This window comes from Pongo abelii, chromosome 5 (assembly GCF_028885655.2).
Source record: "Pongo abelii isolate AG06213 chromosome 5, NHGRI_mPonAbe1-v2.0_pri, whole genome shotgun sequence".
In the NCBI taxonomy this organism is placed as follows: domain Eukaryota; kingdom Metazoa; phylum Chordata; class Mammalia; order Primates; family Hominidae; genus Pongo; species Pongo abelii.
Window position 1 is genome coordinate 32,143,672 of NC_071990.2, and position 21,765 is coordinate 32,165,436.

General features: G+C 51.0%; 2 protein-coding genes across 11 annotated transcripts in view; both read left to right on the top strand.

The window, feature by feature from the left end:
* Positions 1-15,285, top strand: part of C2 (complement C2) — a 47,160-nt gene extending 31,875 nt beyond the window's left edge. For 3 of the 10 annotated variants that reach the window (XM_063724665.1, XM_024247898.3, XM_063724666.1), the window contains 16 exons: positions 350-535; positions 3,266-3,439; positions 3,523-3,621; positions 3,821-3,954; positions 5,526-5,664; positions 6,917-7,057; positions 8,813-8,902; positions 12,540-12,680; positions 12,806-12,900; positions 12,997-13,108; positions 13,225-13,390; positions 13,498-13,574; positions 13,716-13,807; positions 14,307-14,433; positions 14,561-14,610; positions 15,043-15,285. In XM_063724665.1, coding sequence (XP_063580735.1) covers positions 350-535; positions 3,266-3,439; positions 3,523-3,621; positions 3,821-3,954; positions 5,526-5,664; positions 6,917-7,057; positions 8,813-8,902; positions 12,540-12,680; positions 12,806-12,900; positions 12,997-13,108; positions 13,225-13,390; positions 13,498-13,574; positions 13,716-13,807; positions 14,307-14,433; positions 14,561-14,610; positions 15,043-15,285 — 2,066 coding nt within the window. 10 annotated transcript variants of the gene reach the window in all.
* Positions 15,286-15,517: 232 nt separating this feature from the next.
* Positions 15,518-21,676, top strand: CFB (complement factor B). Its single transcript, XM_009241702.4, has 18 exons — positions 15,518-15,866; positions 15,954-16,187; positions 16,588-16,773; positions 16,929-17,102; positions 17,321-17,422; positions 17,524-17,660; positions 17,950-18,088; positions 18,414-18,545; positions 18,828-18,929; positions 19,005-19,142; positions 19,639-19,736; positions 19,875-19,992; positions 20,208-20,361; positions 20,457-20,533; positions 20,733-20,833; positions 20,932-21,064; positions 21,147-21,196; positions 21,467-21,676. The coding sequence occupies exons 1-18, from the start codon at positions 15,803-15,805 to the stop codon at positions 21,620-21,622; spliced, it is 2,295 nt and encodes a 764-aa protein (XP_009239977.1). The 5' UTR covers positions 15,518-15,802; the 3' UTR covers positions 21,623-21,676.
* Positions 21,677-21,765: the final 89 nt, after the last annotated feature.

Here is a 21,765-nt window from a genome sequence, read left to right on the forward strand (position 1 = left end):
TTTATGTACAACTGACTGCCTAGTAGTGACCATTCAGAATAGATGCTGAATGGTCCTGGAGTCCTCTAGACATCTGAGGATCCCAAGGGGAATGTCTGGGGAGGCCACGGCCCTCAGGAGGCTGAGGGAAGTGGCTATTTATCAATCAGTTCACTTAGACTCTGTGAAATTGGCAATATTCAATCAGTTGCCAAAAACAGCAATTTCACATGTTGCAACCTAATATTTCAGTGTTTTGACAGCTAGTTGACCATTCCCACGCATTCCAGCATAAAATCACCTGCTTAATCCCCAGCCCAGGTGTTATCCATCCAGCCCTATATTCCCCACCCACTTCCTCTCTCTCCAGCTGTGCGCTGTCCAGCCCCTGTCTCCTTTGAGAATGGCATTTATACCCCACGGCTGGGGTCCTACCCCGTGGGTGGCAATGTGAGCTTCGAGTGTGAGGATGGCTTCATATTGCGGGGCTCGCCTGTGCGTCAGTGTCGCCCCAACGGCATGTGGGATGGAGAAACAGCTGTGTGTGATAATGGGGGTGAGTTCTCTGGCTGATGGGCTACACGGGGGGCTGGGGTCTCCCGGGGAACCCTGGGGCCCAATGTGCGTCCAGGAAGCCTCTGTGGGGATAGGGGTCTGTTGTTCAGTGTGCCATAATACTATTCCTGGATTTTGGTAAATTGAGGTCTACAGGTCACACATGACAAGTCTGCAAGGGCCAGGCCCCAGGCAGCTGGTGCTAAGCTTCAGATGTAGCATAAAGCCTCCACACACTCTGCCTGGCTTTTCTAAGTGCCTCAAAGCAAGACTTCATATTCAGGCCCCACAGATTGTTGTAGGGAAGATATGCTGGGAGAGAGTCAAGTACTGTGCTTTAATGCCTTGCCTTTGAAGCCAGGTTTGGGTTCCAAGCCCTGCTCTGACTTTGACAGACTTTGGGAAGGTTATTTAACCTTTCTAGGCCTCAGTTTTCCTATCTGTAAAACGAGGATAGTGAGTGCTGACCTCATGAGATTGCCATCTGGATTAAATGAGTTGACATTAGTAAGCAGATACAACAGCCCTGGAGTGCGGTGGCTCACGCCTGTAATCCCAGCACTTTGGGAGGCCAAGGGGGGAGGATCACAAGGTCAGGAGTTTGAGACCAGCCTGGCCAACATGGTGAAACCCCGTCTCTACTAGAAATACAAAAATTAGCCGGGTGCGGTGGCCCACGCCTGTAATACCAGCTATTCAGGAGGCTGAGGCAGGAGAATCATTTGAACCAGGAGGTAGAGATTGCAGTGAGCCGAGATTGCATCATTGCGCTCCAGCCTGAGTGACAGAGTAAGACTCTGTCTCAAAAAAAAACAAAAACAAAAAAAGCCAGGCTCAGTGCCTCACGCCTCTAATCCCTGCACTTTGGGAGGCCGAGGTGGATGGATCACCTGAGGTCAGGAGATTGAGACCAGCCTGGTCAACATGGTGAAACCCCATCTATACTAAAAATACAAAAATTAGCTGGGTGTGGTTAATCCCAGCTACTCAGGAGGCTGAGGCAGGAGAATCACTTGAACTTGGGAGGCAGAGGTTGCAGTGAGCCGAGATCGTGCCACTGCACTCCAGCCTGGGTGACAGAGTGAGACTCTGTCTCAAAACAAACAAACAAACAAAAAACAAACAAAAAACAGCCCCTGGAATCTGATAAATGCCATGTACACTTTTTTTTTTTTTTTTTTTGAGAAGGAGTCTAGCTCTTGTTGCCCAGGCTGGAGTGCAATGGCCCAATCTCAGCTCACCGCAACATCTGCCTTCCAGGTTCAAGTGACTCTCCTGCCTCAGCCTCCCAAGTAGCTGGGATTACAGGCATGCGCCACCACGCCTCGGTAATTTTGTATTCTTAGTAGAGACAGGGTTTCTCCATGTTGGCCAGGCTGGTCTCAAACTCCTGACCTCAGGGGATTCTGCCCACCTTGGCCTCCCAAAGTGCTGGGATTACAGGCGTGAGCCACGGCACCCGGCCTTGTTTTTGTTTCTTTAAGAGACAGGATCTCGCTGTGTTGCCAAGGCTGGCTGCAAACTCCTGAGCTCAAGTGATCTTCCTACCTCAGCCTCCTCAGTAGCTGGGAATGCAGGCATGCAACACCATGCCTGGCCATAAGCACTTTTATCATGGTTATTGCTGCCCCTGTGAATGGTGAGGGGCTCTGCTTGGCAGAAGTAGGGCTCCTAGGATTCCCTGGAGCTGCATTTGCCTGTGGGTTTGGGAGCTTCTTGGATCATGGTTCTTAGCACATCATACAGAAGACACGGAGTCCACAAGATGGCAGGACCACCTTCACCTAGTGGCCCAGACCATGGCTCCCCACTCATGCCCTTGGGTTTTGGCAAATGGCCATTTATTCAGACGTGACTCTAACTTATTTTGAAATTGAGGCATAATTTACCTATTGTAAAATGTGCAAATCTTAAGTATTCAGCTCAATGATTTGTTACAATGCATCCACTCATCTAATCACCACCCAAGACAGAATGAGGTTCCCTCTTGTCCCCTCCCACAAGGTAACTGCTCTTCTGACCTCTGTCTCCATGGACTAGGTACCTTGTGCTTACATTTCCTGTAAATGGAATCATGCAGGATGTGGTCTGTTGCTTCTGGCATCCCTTGTTCTATATTCTGCCTGTGAGATTTATCCATGCTGTTGTGTGTATCAGTACTTCGTTCTTTTTTATTGCTGTGTAGTATTCCATTATATGGATATATTACAATTTATCCATTCCCCTCCTGATGGACATTTGGATTATTTCCAGTTTGGGGCCATTAGGAGTAAAGCTCTAGGAACATTCTTGCATGTGATTTTGGTACATGTATGCACTTGCTTCTCTTGAGTAAATGATCTAAATGTGGAATTGTCACATCACAGGCTGGCATATGTTTAGTTGTAGTAGAGGCTGAGAAAGTTTCACCCACGTACATGCCAGCAAGGTAACAGAGTGCCAGTCGCTCTGCATCCTCTCCAACACTTGGAATTACCTGTTGTTTCAGTGTTAGCCATTTTGATGGATGTGTAGGGATGCCTCACTGTGGTTTATGAAATATAAATGTTCTCTGAAGGAGTGGAGGGACCATCAGCTGACTTCTTCCCTGCGTCTCTGGGGGCTCTGGGACAGACACAGGTGCATCCCTGGGTTGGAACTGGGAAGCTTCTGCTGGCAACTGAGGCCGCTGAGGAGGCAGAGCCTGATGGGAGGGGGCCACTCACCTCTGCCTTCCTTTGTTCACTCGCAGCTGGCCACTGCCCCAACCCAGGCATTTCACTGGGCGCGGTGCGGACAGGCTCCCGCTTTGGTCATGGGGACAAGGTCCGCTATCGCTGCTCCTCGAATCTTGTGCTCACGGGGTCTGAGGAGCGGGAGTGCCAGGGCAACGGGGTCTGGAGTGGAACAGAGCCCATCTGCCGCCGTGAGTAGCTGCCCTGCCCTCCCGAGATTCCCCGGCACACCCGGCCGCTGCCCCGGCTGACCTCTGTGTGGCTCTCCCCACAGAACCCTACTCTTATGACTTCCCTGAGGATGTGGCCCCTGCCCTGGGCACTTCCTTCTCCCACATGCTTGGGGCCACCAATCCCACCCAGAAGACAAAGGGTGAGTGTTTAAGGTGGGGTTTCTGGTTGAGCAGGGTGCTGGATCTGGGCCGGAGCAAGGGAGGATGCAAGCTTCCTGGGGCCAGGAGCTTTGGTGGGCTCAGCCACTGAAAGGGAGGGAGGCAGAGAAGCTGGACCTGCTTGGCAAGAGCGCAGGAAGGAGGTGGGGATCTGAATCCTCCCCTTCCACATTTCTCCAGAAAGCCTGGGCCGTAAAATCCAAATCCAGCGCTCTGGTCATCTGAACCTCTACCTGCTCCTGGACTGTTCGCAGAGTGTGTCGGAAAATGACTTTCTCATCTTCAAGGAGAGCGCCTCCCTCATGGTGGACAGGGTCAGGAATCAGGAGTCTGCCTGCAGCAGAGGCCTTCCTGTGCTCACTATCTCCCTCTGTCTCCTTCCCCTCCTCAGAGCCCCACTCACAGCCCACCTCCTCCAAGAAGTCTTCTCAGATTATACTCATGCCATGTAGGAATCATGAATTCAATTTATACAATCATAATTTTTATTCCACAAGCACTGTTGGGACACTGTGCTGGGGCTGGGGGACAGCAAAGATGGAAAGGCTGAGGTCTTACTTTCCAGGAATTCATCATCTAGAACAGTGGTCTCCACAGAAAGGTAGCGAGATAACCCATAGGAGTGAAGCAGAAAAATACTGGTGCCCCTGTGGAATAATTTAAATCAGATTAATAATTTAACATTTAATAATTTCCTTTTAAAACTTCAACATTTTGTGCAGGCTTTAAAATGTGTGTGATAGACTGGGCATGGTGGCTAGTGCCTGTAATCCCAACACTTTGGGAGGCCGAGGCAGGTGGATCACTTGAGGTCAGGAGTTTGAGACCAGCCTGACCAACATGATGAAACCCTGTCTATACTAAAAATACAAAATTAGCCACGTGTGATGGCGCATGCCTGTAACCCAGCTACTTGGGAGGCTGAGGCAGGAGAATCGCTTGGATCCGGGAGGTGGAGGTTGCAGTGATTTGAGATCATGCCATTGCACTCTAGCCTGGGCAACTAGAGCAAAACTCTGTCTCAAAAAAATAAATAAAATAAAATAAAATAAAATATGTGTGATAGAAGTTTGGAAGCCACTGGTTTAAGTTCCTCGCCAGAACTTTGTTTTGTAATTGTGCTTTTCACAATACTTCATGTAATATTATAGATGGTTTTCCCTCCCAACTTAATTTGGGACTCAAAATTAAGTAACTCATTGCACTGTGAGGCGGCAACACACACCAGTTGGAGCAGTGATTGAGAGTCATGTGACACGTTCAGATCCCACTTCCACCTCCTCCTCATGGTGTGATGGGGGAAGGGGGACGAGGCAACATGCCTTAATTTCCTTATCCATAAAATAGGGGTCATCATCCTCCCTCATAGGGTTGAGTGAAGAGAGTCTGTCAAAGAGAAAGATGTTCAACAAAGGTTTCTTCCTTAGCTGCTGCTGCTTCTTTTTTTTTTTGAGATAGAGTCTCTCTCTGTCACCCAGGCTGGGGTGCAGTGGCGCGATCTCAGCTCACTGCAACGTTGCCTCCTGGGTTCAAGTGATTCTCCTGCCTCAGCCTCCTGAGTAGCTGGGATTACAGGTGCTTGCCACCATGCCAGGCTAATTTTTGTATTTTTAGTAGAGATGGGTTTTGCCATGTTGGTCAGGCTGGTCTCGAACTCCTGACCTCAGGTGATCCACCTGCCTAAAGTGTTGGGATTCAGGCATGAGCCACCGTGCCCAGCCCCTAGCTTCTTCCTAACAGTCATTTCCTAGTGTCTCCCCTGGTCCTTGCCTCTGTTGGTCTCACTCCAGTTTCTCTGCCTCCTCCAGGGCCCTTTGCTTGCTCTCTTACCATCTCCCCTTTGGCTTCAGGGCCCTTTACGCTGCCTCTCACTTGCCCCACACAGATCTTCAGCTTTGAAATCAATGTGAGTGTTGCCATTATCACCTTTGCCTCAGAGCCCAAAGTCCTCATGTCTGTCCTGAATGACAACTCCCGGGATATCACTGAGGTGATCAGCAGCCTGGAAAATGCCAACTATAAAGGTACGGGTGTCATCACATGATGGTGATGGGAGAGGAGAAGATGGACCCTCTCAGGGCCTGCAAACAAATTCTGGATGAGTTAGAAAAAGAGTGAGGCCTCTTGGTGGCACCTGAGTACCATGAGTCTGGGGTAGTTTCAACGTCCAGGGTTATGGTGGGGGAGTCCAGCTGCCCCCAGCTCATAGCTCATTCTAAGGTGCTGCAGGTCCAAAGACACTGTGCAGGTCTTCAATTCCTTCCAGTTGCCAAAACCACACTGTCTGGTTTGCATGGCTGCACACTGCCATCTCCCCATGTCATTAGCCACTCATACACCATGTAAAGCTGCCTGGTTGGCACTTAGCAAATGGCTGAAGCCACTCAAGGTTTTGGAAACCTCATCTTTGAACCTTGGGACTTTAGTGTGGTCTTGGATTGGGGTTATGCAATGAACACTTCTTTTTCTTTTCTTTTTTTTTTTTGAGACGGAGTCTCGCACTGTCACCCAGGCTTGAGTGCAGTGGCACAATCTTGGCTCACTGCAACCTCTGCCTCCAGGGTTCAGGCAATTCTCCTGCCTCAGCCTTCCGAGTAGCTGAGATTTCGGGCACCCGCCACCATGCCTGGCTAATTTTTTGTATTTTTAGTAGAGACGGGGTTTCACTATGTTGGTCAGGCTGGTCTCGTGATCCTGACTTTGTGATCCGCCCACCTCAGCCTCCCAAAGTGCTGGGATTACAGGCATGAGCCACCTTGCCCGGCCCTATGCAATGAACATGTCTAAGGTGGAAAGGCTTTTAATGTTTGAACAAGCAATAATGTCAAATCTCTGTCTGAATGGCAAATGTCTGAGTTTATCAAAACAATTGATAAATTGCATTTCCAGGCCGGGTGCAGTGGCTCATGCCTGTAATCCCAGCACTTTGGGAGGCTGAGATGGGCGGATCACTTGAGGTCAGGAAACCAGCTTGGCCAACATGGTGAAGCCCCATCTCTACAAAAAATACAAAAAATTAGCTGGGCATGGTGGCCGGCACCTGTAATCCCAGCTACTTGGGAGACTGAGGCCTGAGAATCGCTTGAACTGGGGAGGTGGAGGTTGCAGTGAGCCAAGATCACGCCACTACACTCTAGCCTGGGTGGCAGAGCGAGACTCTCTCAAAAAAGAAAAAAAAAATTGCATTTCCAATAATTGGGGGAATAGAGTGATTCCCTACCCCTAGGTGGTAGGTGGGAAGTTTCTAAGAGAGTCCTTCCTTTTGGCATATTCCAGATCATGAAAATGGAACTGGGACTAACACCTATGCGGCCCTAAACAGTGTCTATCTCATGATGAACAACCAAATGCGACTCCTTGGCATGGAAACGATGGCCTGGCAGGAAATCCGACACGCCATCATCCTTCTGACAGATGGTGGGTATCATGGTCTCCGAGTGTGTCTGGAATAGTGGAAGGGGCACCAATATGGGATCAGAAGCCCTGAATTCTGATTCTCCCTCTGCCTGCCACTTTGGGCCCCAGTTTTGTTTTTGTTTTTAGAGATGGGGCCTTGCTATGTTGCCCAGCTGATCTCAAACTCCTGGCTTCAAGCAATCCTCCTGCCTCAACCTCCCAAAGTGCTGGGATTACAGGCATGAGCCACCACACCTGGCCCAGTTTCTTATTTATAAAATAGGGCCGGGTGTGGTGGCTTACGCCTGTAATCCCAGCACTTTGAGAGGCCAAAGCGGGTGGATCACTTGAGGTCAGGAGTTTGAGATCAGACTGGCCAACATGGTGAAACCCCGTCTCTACTAAAAATACAAAACCATTAGCTGGGCGTGGTGGCAGGCGCCTGTAATCCCAGCTACTTGGGAGGCTGAGGCAGGAGAATCGCTTGAACCTGGGAGGCAAAGGTTGCAGTGAGCCAAGATCATGCCAGTGCACTCCAGCCTGGGTGACAGATCGAGACCCTACCTTGTCTCAAAATAAAATAAATAAATAAATAAATAAATAGAATTAGTGTTGATGATGATGACCGTAACCACAATGACAGCAATGATGATCATGATAGCTGTCCTCCTTTCCTTACACAATTTTTATGGAAAGCTATTTAAGTTGCCTGTGTGAAAGTGCTCTGTGTTAGCTCTTGTTACCATCTGGGAGGTAACTTGGAGATAGATGAGGAAACGTGGCTCTTGAGCAGGAATGTCGAAGGGCATGGATGCAAGGAACAGTCTGTAGTGGATCTGGCCTTGTCTTTTGCCTCTTGCTATTGTCCAAATTACACAGTTCCTCCAGGACTTAGTTTATAAAATGAGGATACCCACTGTACCTGGGGTTTCATGAGAATTAAATGAGCTAAAGTATAGGAAGCACCTGGCCTGGTGCCTGGAATGTAGAAAATTTCAGTAAACGTGTATATATATATATATATATGTATATATATATATATATATTTTTTTTTTTGAGACAGGGTCTCACTCTATTGCCCAGGCTGGACTACAGTGGTGCGATCTCGGCTCACTGCAACCTCTGCCTCCCAGGCTGAAGCAATTCTCGTGCCTCAGCCTCCAGAGTAGCTGGGACTACAGGCGTGTGTCACCATGCCTGGCTAATTTTTATTTTTATTTTTTGAGACGGAGTTTCACTCTTGTTGCCCAGGCTGGAGTGCAATGGCGCAATTTCGGCTCACTGCAACCTCCGCCTCCCAGGTTCAAGCGATTCTCCTGCCTCCTGAGTAGCTGGGATTACAGGCATGTGCCACCACACCCGGCTGATTTTGTATATTTAGTAGAGGCGTGGTTTCTCCATGTTGGTCAAGCTGGTCTCAAACTCCCAACCTCAGGTGATCCACCTGCCTTGGCCTCCCAAAGCGCTAGGATTACAGGCATGAGCCACCATGCCTGGCCACACCTGGCTAACTTTTTGTGGTTTTAGTAGAGACAGGGTTTCACCATGTTGCCCAGGCTGGTCTCGAACTCCTGAGCTCAGGCAATCCGCCTGCTTCGGTCTCCCAAAGTGCTAGGATTACAGGTGTGAGCCACCATGCCCAGCCTAAAAGTATATTTTGAAGTTCTTATAGGCAGTGTAAATGTTGAGTTCCCAGGCTAAATGCTTTCCTACTCTTCCAGGGCCTGGGGAAATCCTGATATTACCTAGAAGAATTCTTTATTCTCTTTGTTCTAGGAAAGTCCAATATGGGCGGCTCTCCCAAGACAGCTGTTGACCATATCAGAGAGATCCTGAACATCAACCAGAAGAGGAATGACTATCTGGGTGAGCCTCCGCCACTGCCACCACATTTGTTCTGCTCCTGCAGAGGTCACGAGATCTTCAGCCAGGGATCCCAGCATCTTAGCTCTTAGCATCTTAGCTATGGTCCAGAGCCACATGGTTTTATTTCCGCGTTGTTTTGTACAAAGGCAACCCATGTTGAAGAGTCTGGAGTCAAACTACTGCCCTTGGTCTCAACCTTATCTTCTTTTTTTTTTTTTTTTTTTTTTTTAGACAGTGTCTCACTGTCACTACTCAGGGTATATTCCTGGAAAGATGTCCACCCATGCTGGCCCAGAAGCTGGTCCAGAAAGTAATAATGTCCACCCATGAAGTGCAGTGGTGCAATCATAGCTTACTGCAGCCTCAAACTCCTGGTTTCAAGTGATCCCCTCAACTCAGCTTCCCAAAGTGCTAGGATTACAGGTATGAGCCATTATGCTCAGCCCATCTTCACAAATTTTTTAAAATTAATTTTTATTTTTTTTTTGAGACAGAATCTTGCTGTGTTGCCCAGGCTGGAGTGCAGTGACTCGATCTCAACTCACTGCAACCTCCACATCCTGGCTTCAAGTGATTCTCCTGCCTCAGCCTCCAGAGTAGCTGGGATTACAGGTGTGTGCCACCATGCTCAGCTCATTGTTGCATTTTTAGTAGAGACAGAGTTTCACCACGTTGGCAGTCTGGTGTCAAACCCCTGGCCTCAAGCGATCCGCCTGCCTTGGCTTCCCAAGGTGCTGGGATTACAGATAGGTGTGAGCCACTGTGCCCTGCCAATTTTTAATTTTTTAATTATTATTTTTAATCAACAGCTTTAGACAGAGAACCTTGGTTTCATCTTCAGTGGGCTGTGGCCATGGGCAGTTTCTTCATCTGCAAAAGGGGAGTGTATTAGGACCCAGCTCACAAGCTGACAGGGGAAGATGCTCAGACAAACACTGCCTGCCCGGCACAGAAAAATGCCCAGCATATGTTAGCCATGACCACGACCGTCGTCGTTATCATCATCATCAGCAGCATCTCATGTTTCAGGAAACTTTCCAGGAAGAAGGGACCTCGATTCTCTCTAGGGAATGTCCCTGGTGGTTTCTCTTTCAGCAGCACAGCTGGCTAACTAAGGCTTTGGCAGTTGCAGCCTCTAAAGGAACAATTCCTCAGGTTCAGACTAAACACAAATTGCACTGACCTTTGATCAGAAAGTAATTTCAGAGAGAGATGCTCAGACAGGGAGGGCAGCTGGTTTTGAGCCCCAACATTTCATCTTCCCCTTAGCTCCTCTCCTTTCCATTCACACTGCCCCCTCCGCCATCACCTGGCCCTTGGGGGTAAGCTGATTCCTCTTTAAAACTCTGGCCCAAGGAAGACAAAATTTAAAGCCCACTCCCTTCCTCCTTAGCACCACTGGGCCAAGGTCAAATGCTACAGAAACATTTTATTGAAAATAAGCAGGAAACCAAACGAAAATAGTCAAAGAAGATGCACAAGGCATGATCATTGTCTAGCTCCAACTGTAACTGTTTCTATCTGGGCCATTGCCAGATTGCCTCCTGGCTGAAGATCTCTTGGTCCACCTAAGCACCTTGCTTTTTACACACAATGAGGGGCTCTCTGAGAGCAAAAATGGGCCACAAGGGGTGCAAAGGCTGGGAGAGAAGTAGACTCTGTGGTCTGTCTGAGGGCAGTTCTGACTGGCACCACAGTCAGAGGACAGGCGCGGCCTGTTGCGTGGGTCCAGGACCTCCAGTGGGAAAACGTGGCTTTAGGCCCTTCTCCCAGATGCTACCTTTTACAGAGGAAGACTAGATCTGAGGTTTTGTTTCCATGTTATGTTCTGTGTTCTTTCTATTCATTCGGTCATTTAAAAGTACTTACCAAAGTACCACAAACCTGGGTGGCTTAGAACACAGAATTTCTTACAGTTCTGGAGGTTAGAAGTCTGAAATCAAGGTGTTGGCAGGGCCGTGCTTCCTCGGAAGGCTCTTGGGAAGAATTCTTTCCTGTCTTTTCTGGCTGCTGGTGGCTCCAACCTTGGCTTGTGGCAGCATAAACCCATTCTCTGCCTCTGTCTTCAACTCGCCTTCTTTTCTGTGTGCGCCTCTGTGTCATTACATGCTGTTCTCTTATATAGATAGGAGACCCACTACCTGTGTCTTTGTGTCCAAGTTCCTTTCTTCTTTTTTTGTTCATTTGTTTGAGACAGAGTCTCGCTCTGTCAGCCAGGAGCCCAGGCTGCAGTGCAGTGGTGGGATCCTGGCTCACTGTAACCTCTGCCTCCTGGGTTCAAGGGATTCTCGTGCCTCAGTCTCCCAAGAAGCTGGGATTACAGGCATGTGCCACCATGCCTGGCTAATTTTTGTATTTTTAGTAGAGACATGGTCTCGCCATGTTGGCTAGGCTGGTCTTAAACTCCTGGCCTCAAGGTGATCTGCCTGCCTTAGCCTCAAAAAAACTGCCGGGATTACAGGCATGAGTCACCACCATGCCCAGCCAATTCACTTTTTTTTTTTTTTTTTTTTTGAGATGGAGTCTTTCTCTGTTGCCCAGGCTGGAGTGCAGTGGTGCAATCTCGGCTCACTGCAACATCCGCCTCCCGGGTTCAAGCGATTCTCCTGCCTCAGCCTCTTGAGTAGCTGGGATTACAGGTGTGTGCCAGCATGTCTGGCTAATTTTTGTATTTTTAGTAGAGACAGGGTTTCACCATGTTGGTCAGGCTGGTCTTGAACTCCTGACCTCGTGATCTGCCCGCCTCAGCCTCCCAAAGTGCTGGGATTACAGGTGTGAGCCACCGTGCCCGGCTCACCTCTTCTTCTTTTTTTTTTTTGAGATGGAGTTTTGCTCTTGTTGCCCAGGCTGGAGTGCAATGGTGCGATCTTGGCTCACCACAACCACCGCCTCCTGGTGATTACAGGTGTGAGCCACCACGCCTAGCTCTGGCTTACCTCTTCTTATAAGGACCTCAGTCATTGGATTAGAGCTCACCCTAATCTAGTATGACTTAATCTTAACTTGATTACATCTGCAAAGACCCTTTTTCCAAATAAAGTCACAGATACTGGGGGTTAGGACTTGAACATATCTTTCTGGGGGACACAATTCCACCATTACAGGGAATAAACAGGATAAGAACACCATAGAACCCAGCAGGTGGTAGGTGACACAAGCTAAGGGGTGTTGCCATGTTGCCCAGGCTGGTCTCAAACTTCTGGCTTCAAGGGATCCTCCCACCTTGCCTCCCAAAGTGGGGATGAAAGTTTGTCTTGGGCATTGCAGTTTTGGACAGGAAGACCAGGGAAGGCCTCACTGAGAAGGTGACATTTGAGCCAAGACTTAAGAAGGTACGAACGTGAGCCATGTGGAAGTCTAGGAAGGAGTGAACTAGGCAGAGGCACAGCAGGGGCAAAGGGCCTGAGGTGTGACCATGCCTATGGATTTGAGGAACTTCAAAGAGGCTGTGTGCTGCAGGAGAGTGAAAGGCAGGGAGTGGCAGGAAATGAAGGCAGACAGGTAGCAGTGGGGAGGACGCAGGGGTCCAGCTCATGTGGGTCTTGGTTGGACACAGTGAGTTTCAGATGACAGCCTCCTGTCTCATGGGGTAGCCCCAAAGCCACAGGAGTCTGGTGATTTCCCTCTTCCCCACCAGACATCTATGCCATCGGGGTGGGCAAGCTGGATGTGGACTGGAGAGAACTGAATGAGCTAGGGTCCAAGAAGGATGGTGAGAGGCATGCCTTCATTCTGCAGGACACAAAGGCTCTGCACCAGGTCTTTGAACATATGCTGGGTGAGTGAGCTTTGCCCTCCCTGGTGTGGGGAGGACGGTGAGGAGCCCGCCAGAGGCCCGTGTTGGGAACCTTGACACAGTGCCCCTCACTTGCCTCCTTCCCCATCTGATCCTCACACCCACAGATGTCTCCAAGCTCACAGACACCATCTGCGGGGTGGGGAACATGTCAGCAAACGCCTCTGACCAGGAGAGGACACCCTGGCATGTCACTATTAAGGTACCAGGAAGGAGGGGCAGGGCTTAGATTCCAGAGGTGAAAGCGGCCATGGGCCAGAGATACTGCAATCCCTGAAGATCACCTGTTCCCCTGCAGCCCAAGAGCCAAGAGACCTGCCGGGGGGCCCTCATCTCTGACCAATGGGTCCTGACAGCAGCTCACTGCTTCCGCGATGGCAACGACCACTCCCTGTGGAGGGTCAACGTGGGTAAGGCAGGGGATGCACCAGCCTCCTGATCCTGAAGCCACAGATCCCACCACCTCACCCAGCCTCTGGCCCCTGCAGGAGCCCTGGTCTAGCCTAATCTGGCATATTATTTCCAGGAGACCCCAAATCCCAGTGGGGCAAAGAATTCCTTATTGAGAAGGCGGTGATCTCCCCAGGGTTTGATGTCTTTGCCAAAAAGAACCAGGGAATCCTGGAGTTCTATGGTGATGACATAGCTCTGCTGAAGCTGGCCCAGAAAGTAAAGATGTCCACCCATGCCAGGTGCCTGGAGTCTGGGATGGGAGGGTGCCCTGCAGGGGAGAGTGCTCTGGAGAGCCCTGGAAGACATACTGGGGACAGGCTGGTGTGATCCTTGCTCTTCTCCCCAGGCCCATCTGCCTTCCCTGCACCATGGAGGCCAATCTGGCTCTGCGGAGACCTCAAGGCAGCACCTGTAGGGACCATGGTGAGTGCTGGGACTTATGGTGCTTGAGAGCTGGGGCCGGGGTTTGGGGGTGATAACAAGGACTAGGCTGCAGTCCCCAAGCCAGGAACCTGGATTCTGGGTAAAAGGACCAGCACCAACATCCCCTTCTCTTGACTATAGAGAATGAACTACTGAACAAACAGAGTGTTCCTGCTCATTTTGTCGCCTTGAATGGGAGCAAACTGAACATTAACCTTAAGATGGGAGTGGAGGTGAGGGTCTCAGGTTGGGGATGCTGGGATCCCCCTGTGACAGCTCCCAGAATGTCTCTCTTCCTTCTCCAGGTCTGGCTGCTTTCTCTCTCTGACGTGGGTCACCCCTCCTCCCAAGCCTCACAAACCTGCTAGGTGTCCCTGGGTCTGCTTATTCTTTTGTTGTTGTTGTTGAGATGGAGTCTTGCTCTGTCTCCCAGGCTGGAGTGCAGTGGCATGACCTCAGCTCACTGCAACTTCTGCCTCCCGGGTTCAAGCGATTCTCCTACTTCAGCCTCCTGAGTAGCTGAGATTACAGGTGCCTGCCACCACACCCAGCTAATTTTTGTATTTTTAGTAGAGACGGAATTTCACCATGTTGGCCAGGATGGTCTTGAACTTCTGACCTCAAGTGATCTGCCTGCCTCAACCTCCCAAAGTGCTGGGATTACAGGCGTGAGCCACTGCACCCACCCAGGTCTGCTTATTCCACCCCTCTCTGGTTCCACCCCTACTGCAGTGGACAAGCTGTGCCGAGGTTGTCTCCCAAGAAAAAACCATGTTCCCCAGCTTGACAGATGTCAGGGAGGTGGTGACGGACCAGTTCCTATGCAGTGGGACCCAGGAGGATGAGAGTCCCTGCAAGGGTGAGTCCCTCAACCATGCCTGGATTCGCAAGGGGAAGGCCACCTGTGTCTCTGTGGCCAGCATGCATGCCAGAACACCAGTCCACTGCCCTAGATGACACTGTCTCCTGTCACCCTTTGCTGGCAGGAGAATCTGGGGGAGCAGTTTTCCTTGAACGGAGATTCAGGTTTTTTCAGGTGAGAAGGTGGAAGCTTGCAGGACCCAGGGGTTACAGGATCTCAGCCTTGTTGGGGGGATGAGGGAGGCCTTTGAGGGATCTAGGGAGGTTGGGGCTTACAGCTGGGGCTGTGGCAGCCTCCCAGCCAGTTCTCTCCTTTTCTCCAGGTGGGTCTGGTGAGCTGGGGTCTTTACAACCCCTGCCTTGGCTCTGCTGACAAAAACTCCCGCAAAAGGGCCCCTCGTAGCAAGGTCCCGCCGCCACGAGACTTTCACATCAATCTCTTCCGCATGCAGCCCTGGCTGAGGCAGCACCTGGGGGATGTCCTGAATTTTTTACCCCTCTAGCCACGGCCACTGAGCCCTCTGCTGCCCTGCCAGAATCTGCCGCCCCTCCATCTTCTACCGCTGAATGGCCACCCTTAGACCCTGTGACCCATCCTTTCTCCTAGCTGAGTAAATCCGGGTCTCTAGGATGCCAGAGGCAGTGCACACAAGCTGGGAAATCCTCAGGGCTCCTACCAGCAGGACTGCCTCGCTGCCCCACCTCCCGCTCCTTGGCCTGTCCCCAAATTCCTCCCCTGGTTGACTTGACTCATGCTTGTTTCACTTTCACATGGAATTTCCCAGTTATGAAATTAATAAAAATCAATGGTTTCCACATCTGTCTGTGCCTCTATCTGGAGGCCAGGTAGGGCTGGCCTTGGGGGAGGGGGAGGCCAGAATGACTCCAAGAGCTACAGGAAGGCAGGTCAGAGACCCCACTGGACAAACAGTGGCTGGACTCTGCACCATAACACACAATCAACGGGGGAGTGAGCTGGATACTTATTTCTGGTCCCTAAGTGGGTGGTCTGGGCTTGCTGGGGAGGAGCTGAGGCCGGAGAGGAGGTACTGAAGGGGAGAGTCCTGGACCTTGGGCAGCAAAGGGTGGGACTTCTGCAGTTTCTGTTTCCTTGACTGGCAGCTCAGCGGGGCCCTCCCGCTTGGATGTTCCGGGAAAGTGATGTGGGTAGGACAGGCGGGGCGAGCCGCAGGTGCCAGAACACAGATTGCATAAAAGGCTGGGGGCTGGTGGGGAGCAGGGGAAGGGAATGTGACCAGGTCTAGGTCTGGAGTTTCAGCTTGGACACTGAGCCAAGCAGACAAGCAAAGCAAGCCAGGACACGCCATCCTGCCCCAGGCCCAGCTTCTCTCCTGCCTTCCAACGCCATGGGGAGCAATCTCAGCCCCCAACTCTGCCTAATGCCCTTCATCTTGGGCCTCTTGTCTGGAGGTAAGCGAGGGTAACCTTCCCTTCCTGCTGTCTCCAGCATCCCTCCTTGGCCTTTTGGGGCCAGGCTTCATCAGCCTTTCTCTTTAGGTGTGACCACGACTCCATTGTCTTTGGCTCGGTCCCAGGGATCCTGCTCTCTGGAGGGGATAGAGATCAAAGGTGGCTCCTTCCGACTTCTCCAAGACGGCCAGGCACTGGAGTACGTGTGTCCTTCTGGCTTCTACCCGTACCCTGTGCAGACACGTACCTGCAGATCTACGGGGTCCTGGAGCACCCTGCAGACTCAAGACCAAAAGACTGTCAAGAAGGCAGAGTGCAGAGGTTTGAGGGCAATGAGTGTGGGCAGTGGCCTAAGGGAGAAACAGGGCAGGCGGCAGCAAGGTCAGGACTAGGATGAGACTAGGCAGGGTGACAAGATGGACTGACCGGGAGTAGGAGCAGTTTTAGGGTGGCAGACGGAAAGGAGGCAAGAAAAAGCGGAGTTAACCTTTACTAAGCATTTACCCTGGGCTTCCAGGCAGCCCTGGAAGTCAAGAGAACACTCAGAAATGGGGAGGGAGAAGCAGCGGAAATCCATATGGGTTGAGGGGTAGGTAAGATGCTGCTTCTGCGGGACTGGGAATGCGCTGTTTCTCAGTGACATGGTCTCCGAGACCAGGAGGGATACACCTAAGGCAGCCTTTCCCTCTTGATGACTTCTACTTGTCCCCCCTTCTCAAAGCAATCCGCTGTCCAAGACCACACGACTTCGAGAACGGGGAATACTGGCCCCGGTCTCCCTACTACAATGTGAGTGATGAGATCTCTTTCCACTGCTATGATGGTTACACTCTCCGGGGCTCTGCCAATCGCACCTGCCAAGTGAATGGCCGGTGGAGTGGGCAGACAGCGATCTGTGACAACGGAGGTGAGAAGCATCCCCTCCCCCCACATTGCTGTCTCCCTGACGGCGCCCAGCCCGAGGAGTGGGCACTCAGCTCCGGACACTGTAACTCTTGCTCTCTGCCTTGCCCACGGGGCCTCAGGCTTCAGCGCTTACCTCCATGTCTCATGCCTCTGCAGCGGGGTACTGCTCCAACCCGGGCATCCCCATTGGCACAAGGAAGGTGGGCAGCCAGTACCGCCTTGAAGACAGCGTCACCTACCACTGCAGCCGGGGGCTTACCCTGCGTGGCTCCCAGCGGCGAACGTGTCAGGAAGGTGGCTCTTGGAGCGGGACGGAGCCTTCCTGCCAAGGTGACCTTTGACCTGTACCCCCAGGTCAGATCCTGGTCTTCCATCCTACTGTCTTCTCTCCCCACCTCAACCCTGCTCTTTCCTCACTTTGTTTAAACCTCCCTGTAGAACTGTCTCACTTCTGAGCCTTTTATACCCTGGAAACCCATGATCCCCCATCTCTTTGGTCACTGTATCCGACACTCCCAGACATTTGACCTCATTTCTGACTCTTCCAGACTCCTTCATGTACGACACCCCTCAAGAGGTGGCCGAAGCTTTCCTGTCTTCCCTGACAGAGACCATAGAAGGAGTCGATGCTGAGGATGGGCACAGCCCAGGTTTGAAGACAGAGAGGGGAGGCAGGGCAGGGAACTGGGGGAAAATGGAGAAGGGACAGAACTGTTAATGCTGGAGCCTGAGCCACTCTCCTGGCACCCAGGGGAACAACAGAAGCGGAAGATCGTCCTGGACCCTTCAGGCTCCATGAACATCTACCTGGTGCTAGATGGATCAGACAGCATTGGGGCCGGCAACTTCACAGGAGCCAAAAAGTGTCTAGTCAACTTAATTGAGAAGGTGGAATCCTCCTATCCCTAAACTCGGGGAAATGGAATATCGCTGATCTTCCAGGACTACCTCCCTGATCATTCCAGCCCCTCTGAACCCCAGGGCCCCAGGAAAATCTCCAGGTCCTATTCTGTCCTTCTTCCCTTTAATTGAAGCAGTTTCTTGACTGGTAATTCCTCCATGAACCTCAGCCCTTGAGCCTCTTACTAAGAGCCTCCCTGTCCCAGCAAAGTCACTGGTCTCCCAATCACAGTATTCTATTTTCAATGCCATGGCGCCTTGTTCTCCTCACCCACAGGTGGCAAGTTATGGTGTGAAGCCAAGATATGGTCTAGTGACATATGCCACATACCCCAAAATTTGGGTCAAAGTGTCTGAACCAGACAGCAGTAATGCAGACTGGGTCACGAAGCAGCTCAATGAAATCAATTATGAAGGTCAGAGGTTAGGGAATGGTGGGAGGTTCACTTTGGGGTCAGGAGGTTCAAGAGTGTTGTGTGGAGGGGGTCATGAGACTACCTTGAGGGAGACAGGGAGGACCACTTTGTAGTCAAAGGTTGAACAGCAGGGTCATTGGGCAATGGAGGTTAGTGGGAACCTGTTGGGGGCTGGAAGGGCCACTCTGTGGTCAAAGGGAAGTCCGTGCAATGATGATTAACTTAAAAAGTTGAAAGATGTGGGATTTCAGTTGCAGATTGGTCTCTGGGGTTAAAAGATGGCTTGGAAGACCAGGTGAGGTGATGGTCTCTTCCCTCTCCACAGACCACAAGCTGAAGTCAGGGACTAACACCAAGAAGGCCCTCCAGGCAGTGTACAGCATGATGAGCTGGCCAGATGACATCCCTCCTGAAGGCTGGAACCGCACCCGCCATGTCATCATCCTCATGACCGATGGTCAGAAGGGACCTCTCTCCTGTCCCAGCCTCCCCACCTTCCCAGACCAGCATGTGGCCCTTAAGTCCATTTGTAACACTATACCCATGGTTGGGGCCCTGAATGTGACTCATAGCTGGCTGTTCATCTCTCCTGTGACTCTTCATAAGGAATTCTTCCTAAAGCCCTGTGATCAACTATCTCCAACCCTTCCTCAACTTGCTCACCCTGCCACGTGTATCATTGCCTTTAGCCAATTTATCTTCCTTATCTCCTACCCTCATGGTCCTGTCTCTTCTGCAGGATTGCACAACATGGGCGGGGACCCCATTACTGTCATTGATGAGATTCGGGACTTGCTATACATTGGCAAGGATCGCAAAAACCCAAGGGAGGATTATCTGGGTGAGTAACCTGCCTAGGACTCAGCACCCCACTTCCTCAGGGCTTAGACCCTCATCCTTCCTTTTTCTCCCTCAGATGTCTATGTGTTTGGGGTCGGGCCTTTGGTGAACCAAGTGAACATCAATGCTTTGGCTTCCAAGAAAGACAATGAGCAACATGTGTTCAAAGTCAAGGATATGGAAAACCTGGAAGATGTTTTCTTCCAAATGATTGGTAGGGAGATACAACGGAATAAAGAACACAACTCTCCTCAGGTTCCCCTGAAGTAATTCATTCTTCCTCTACCCCTGAAGCTCTAGTTGCCTGGAAAGCCTCCTTCATTCCTCCTTCTCTACCTCAGTGTCACTATTCTTGTTTCCTGGCACTGTTCACTTAACCTTAGAATCACAGAGCTCTGAGCACTTCAGAGATCTTTCTATAGTCCTACATTTGACGCATGTGGAAACAGAGGCCAAAGGAGGTCAAGGGGCAGCAAGCTAGCAACAGGGTTGGGCTTGAAAACAGCCAGGCCTCTTTGACAGCTTGATCCCAAGTTCTTTCCCTTTTCACTCCACCACAGCAGTCTTCTCCTAACACGAGGAAACAAATACCCGTGGTCTTTCCCTTTCTCCTTTTGGGCCTCTGCTCCCCATAGACTCCTACCCAAAAGGCTGCTGCCATTTGGGAATGAAGTGTTCAGAGTTTTCAGCACATTCTCCTTCTCTGCCAGATGAAAGCCAGTCTCTGAGTCTCTGTGGCATGGTTTGGGAACACAGGAAGGGTACCGACTACCACAAGCAACCATGGCAGGCCAAGATCTCAGTCACTGTAAGCACAGAATCCCAGCAGTGGGGACTTGGGGGAGGTGAAGTCAAGGTGAAATGGGAGTAGGGGCAGGGCAAAATGGCCTTAAGAGATGGTGGTTTGTAAAAGCTGAGCTTTCCCTCTCTACGGTTCTGTTCCCAGCGCCCTTCAAAGGGACACGAGAGCTGTATGGGGGCTGTGGTGTCTGAGTACTTTGTGCTGACAGCAGCACACTGTTTCACTGTGGACGACAAAGAACACTCGATCAAGGTCAGCGTGGGTAAGGATGCAACTGAAGGTCCTGGGCTGCACCTACGCTCTCCAGGCAACACCTCCCACTTTCTACAGATCCTACACTCCACCCATCCTCAATGCAGCCCCATTCCTTGCACCCCAGACCAGTCAGGGATGGGGGAAGACGTGAAGTTAGGAATGACATGGGGCCAGAGGCAGGAAGCTGCCCACAAAGAGGTGGTACCTACTCTCCTACTTCAGGAGGGAAGAAGCAGGACCTGGAGATAGAAGAAGTCCTATTTCACCCCAACTACAACATTAATGGGAAAAAAGAAGCAGGAATTCCTGAATTTTATGACTATGACGTTGCCCTGATCAAGCTCAAGAATAAGCTGAATTATCACCAGACTATCAGGTGAGAGCATCTAGATCCCTGAGGAAAGGCTGGGAAAGGCTGGAGGACTGGGGTGAGGAGCAGGCCTGGTTTGCTGTTCTCCTTGTCCTTTACAGGCCCATTTGTCTCCCCTGCACCGAGGGAACAACTCGAGCTTTGAGGCTTCCTCCAACTACCACTTGCCAGCAACAGAGTAAGACATACTTGGGGAGAAGATAAGGAAGAGATCCCAAGAGACAAGTGGGGCATGAGAGGGAGGTGGACTAGGAAGAGGTGATGCCTGGCCCAGAACCTAGCTCTAGAAGGGCTTAGGGGACATCTACTGAGTGACAAAGGCAATGGGAAGATGACAGTGGTGGGAGCAGCTGAAGTGACGCAGTCTATTTGTCCAGAGGAAGAGCTGCTCCCTGCACAGGATATCAAAGCTCTGTTTGTGTCTGAGGAGGAGAAGAAGCTGACTCGGAAGGAGGTCTACATCAAGAATGGGGATAAGGTGAGAAATGGGCATCCTAAGGAGGCACTCTAGGCCCCAATCCTTCCTAAGCCACTTCTGTTCATTACCCTTCTCCATGCTTCCCACCTCCCCTACAGAAAGGCAGCTGTGAGAGAGATGCTCAATATGCCCCAGGCTATGACAAAGTCAAGGACATCTCGGAGGTGGTCACCCCTCGGTTCCTTTGTACTGGAGGAGTGAGTCCCTATGCTGACCCCAATACTTGCAGAGGTGAGAGAACGCTCTTTGGTTGTGCTGCCAAGTGCCCAAGGCCCAAGAGTCCTTTTCCCTACAGCTTCTCCTCTCCTCGCAGGTGATTCTGGCGGCCCCTTGATAGTTCACAAGAGAAGTCGTTTCATTCAAGTGAGTCCTCCCTTTCCTATCTGGGGAGATGCCAAGTGGTCAGCATGGGCCCCAAAGCAGGAAAGCTCAATGCATGTGGCTAGTAATTTGAGGTGGGCAGAGCCTGCCTCACCTTAGGACCGCATGTCTGGCCTGTGTGTGTCAAGAACGAGGCTGAGCTGGGTCCCTAGTCTGATTCCTTTAGGTCAGCTAAGACACAATCAGAAACAGCCATGCTTCCAGGATTAGGAATTCTACTGAATGATCCATGGCACCCCACTGCCTCTGCAGGTTGGTGTAATCAGCTGGGGAGTAGTGGATGTCTGCAAAAACCAGAAGCGGCAAAAGCAGGTACCTGCTCACGCCCGAGACTTTCACATCAACCTCTTCCAAGTGCTGCCCTGGCTGAAGCAGAAACTCCAAGATGAGGATTTGGGTTTTCTATAAGGGGTTTCCTGCTGGACAGGGGCGTGGGATTGAATTAAAATAGCTGCGACAACACCTGTGTTCCAGATCCTTTTGGGGCAAGGGAGTGGGGAACGGGCACTGGCCATGTTGTTACACTGAGATCAAACCTGACAGCCGTTTTT

What these genes read in the sequence shown, in the direction of transcription:
- CFB (XM_009241702.4), top strand. Translation starts at nt 15,803, where the DNA reads ATGGGGAGCAATCTCAGCCCCCAACTCTGCCTAATGCCCTTCATCTTG. An exon ending in ACATCAAGAATGGGGATAAG is followed by an intron (nt 20,834 to 20,931) that starts GTGAGAAATGGG and finishes CCTCCCCTACAG; the next exon opens with AAAGGCAGCTGTGAGAGAGA. An exon ending in TGACCCCAATACTTGCAGAG is followed by an intron (nt 21,065 to 21,146) that starts GTGAGAGAACGC and finishes CTCTCCTCGCAG; the next exon opens with GTGATTCTGGCGGCCCCTTG.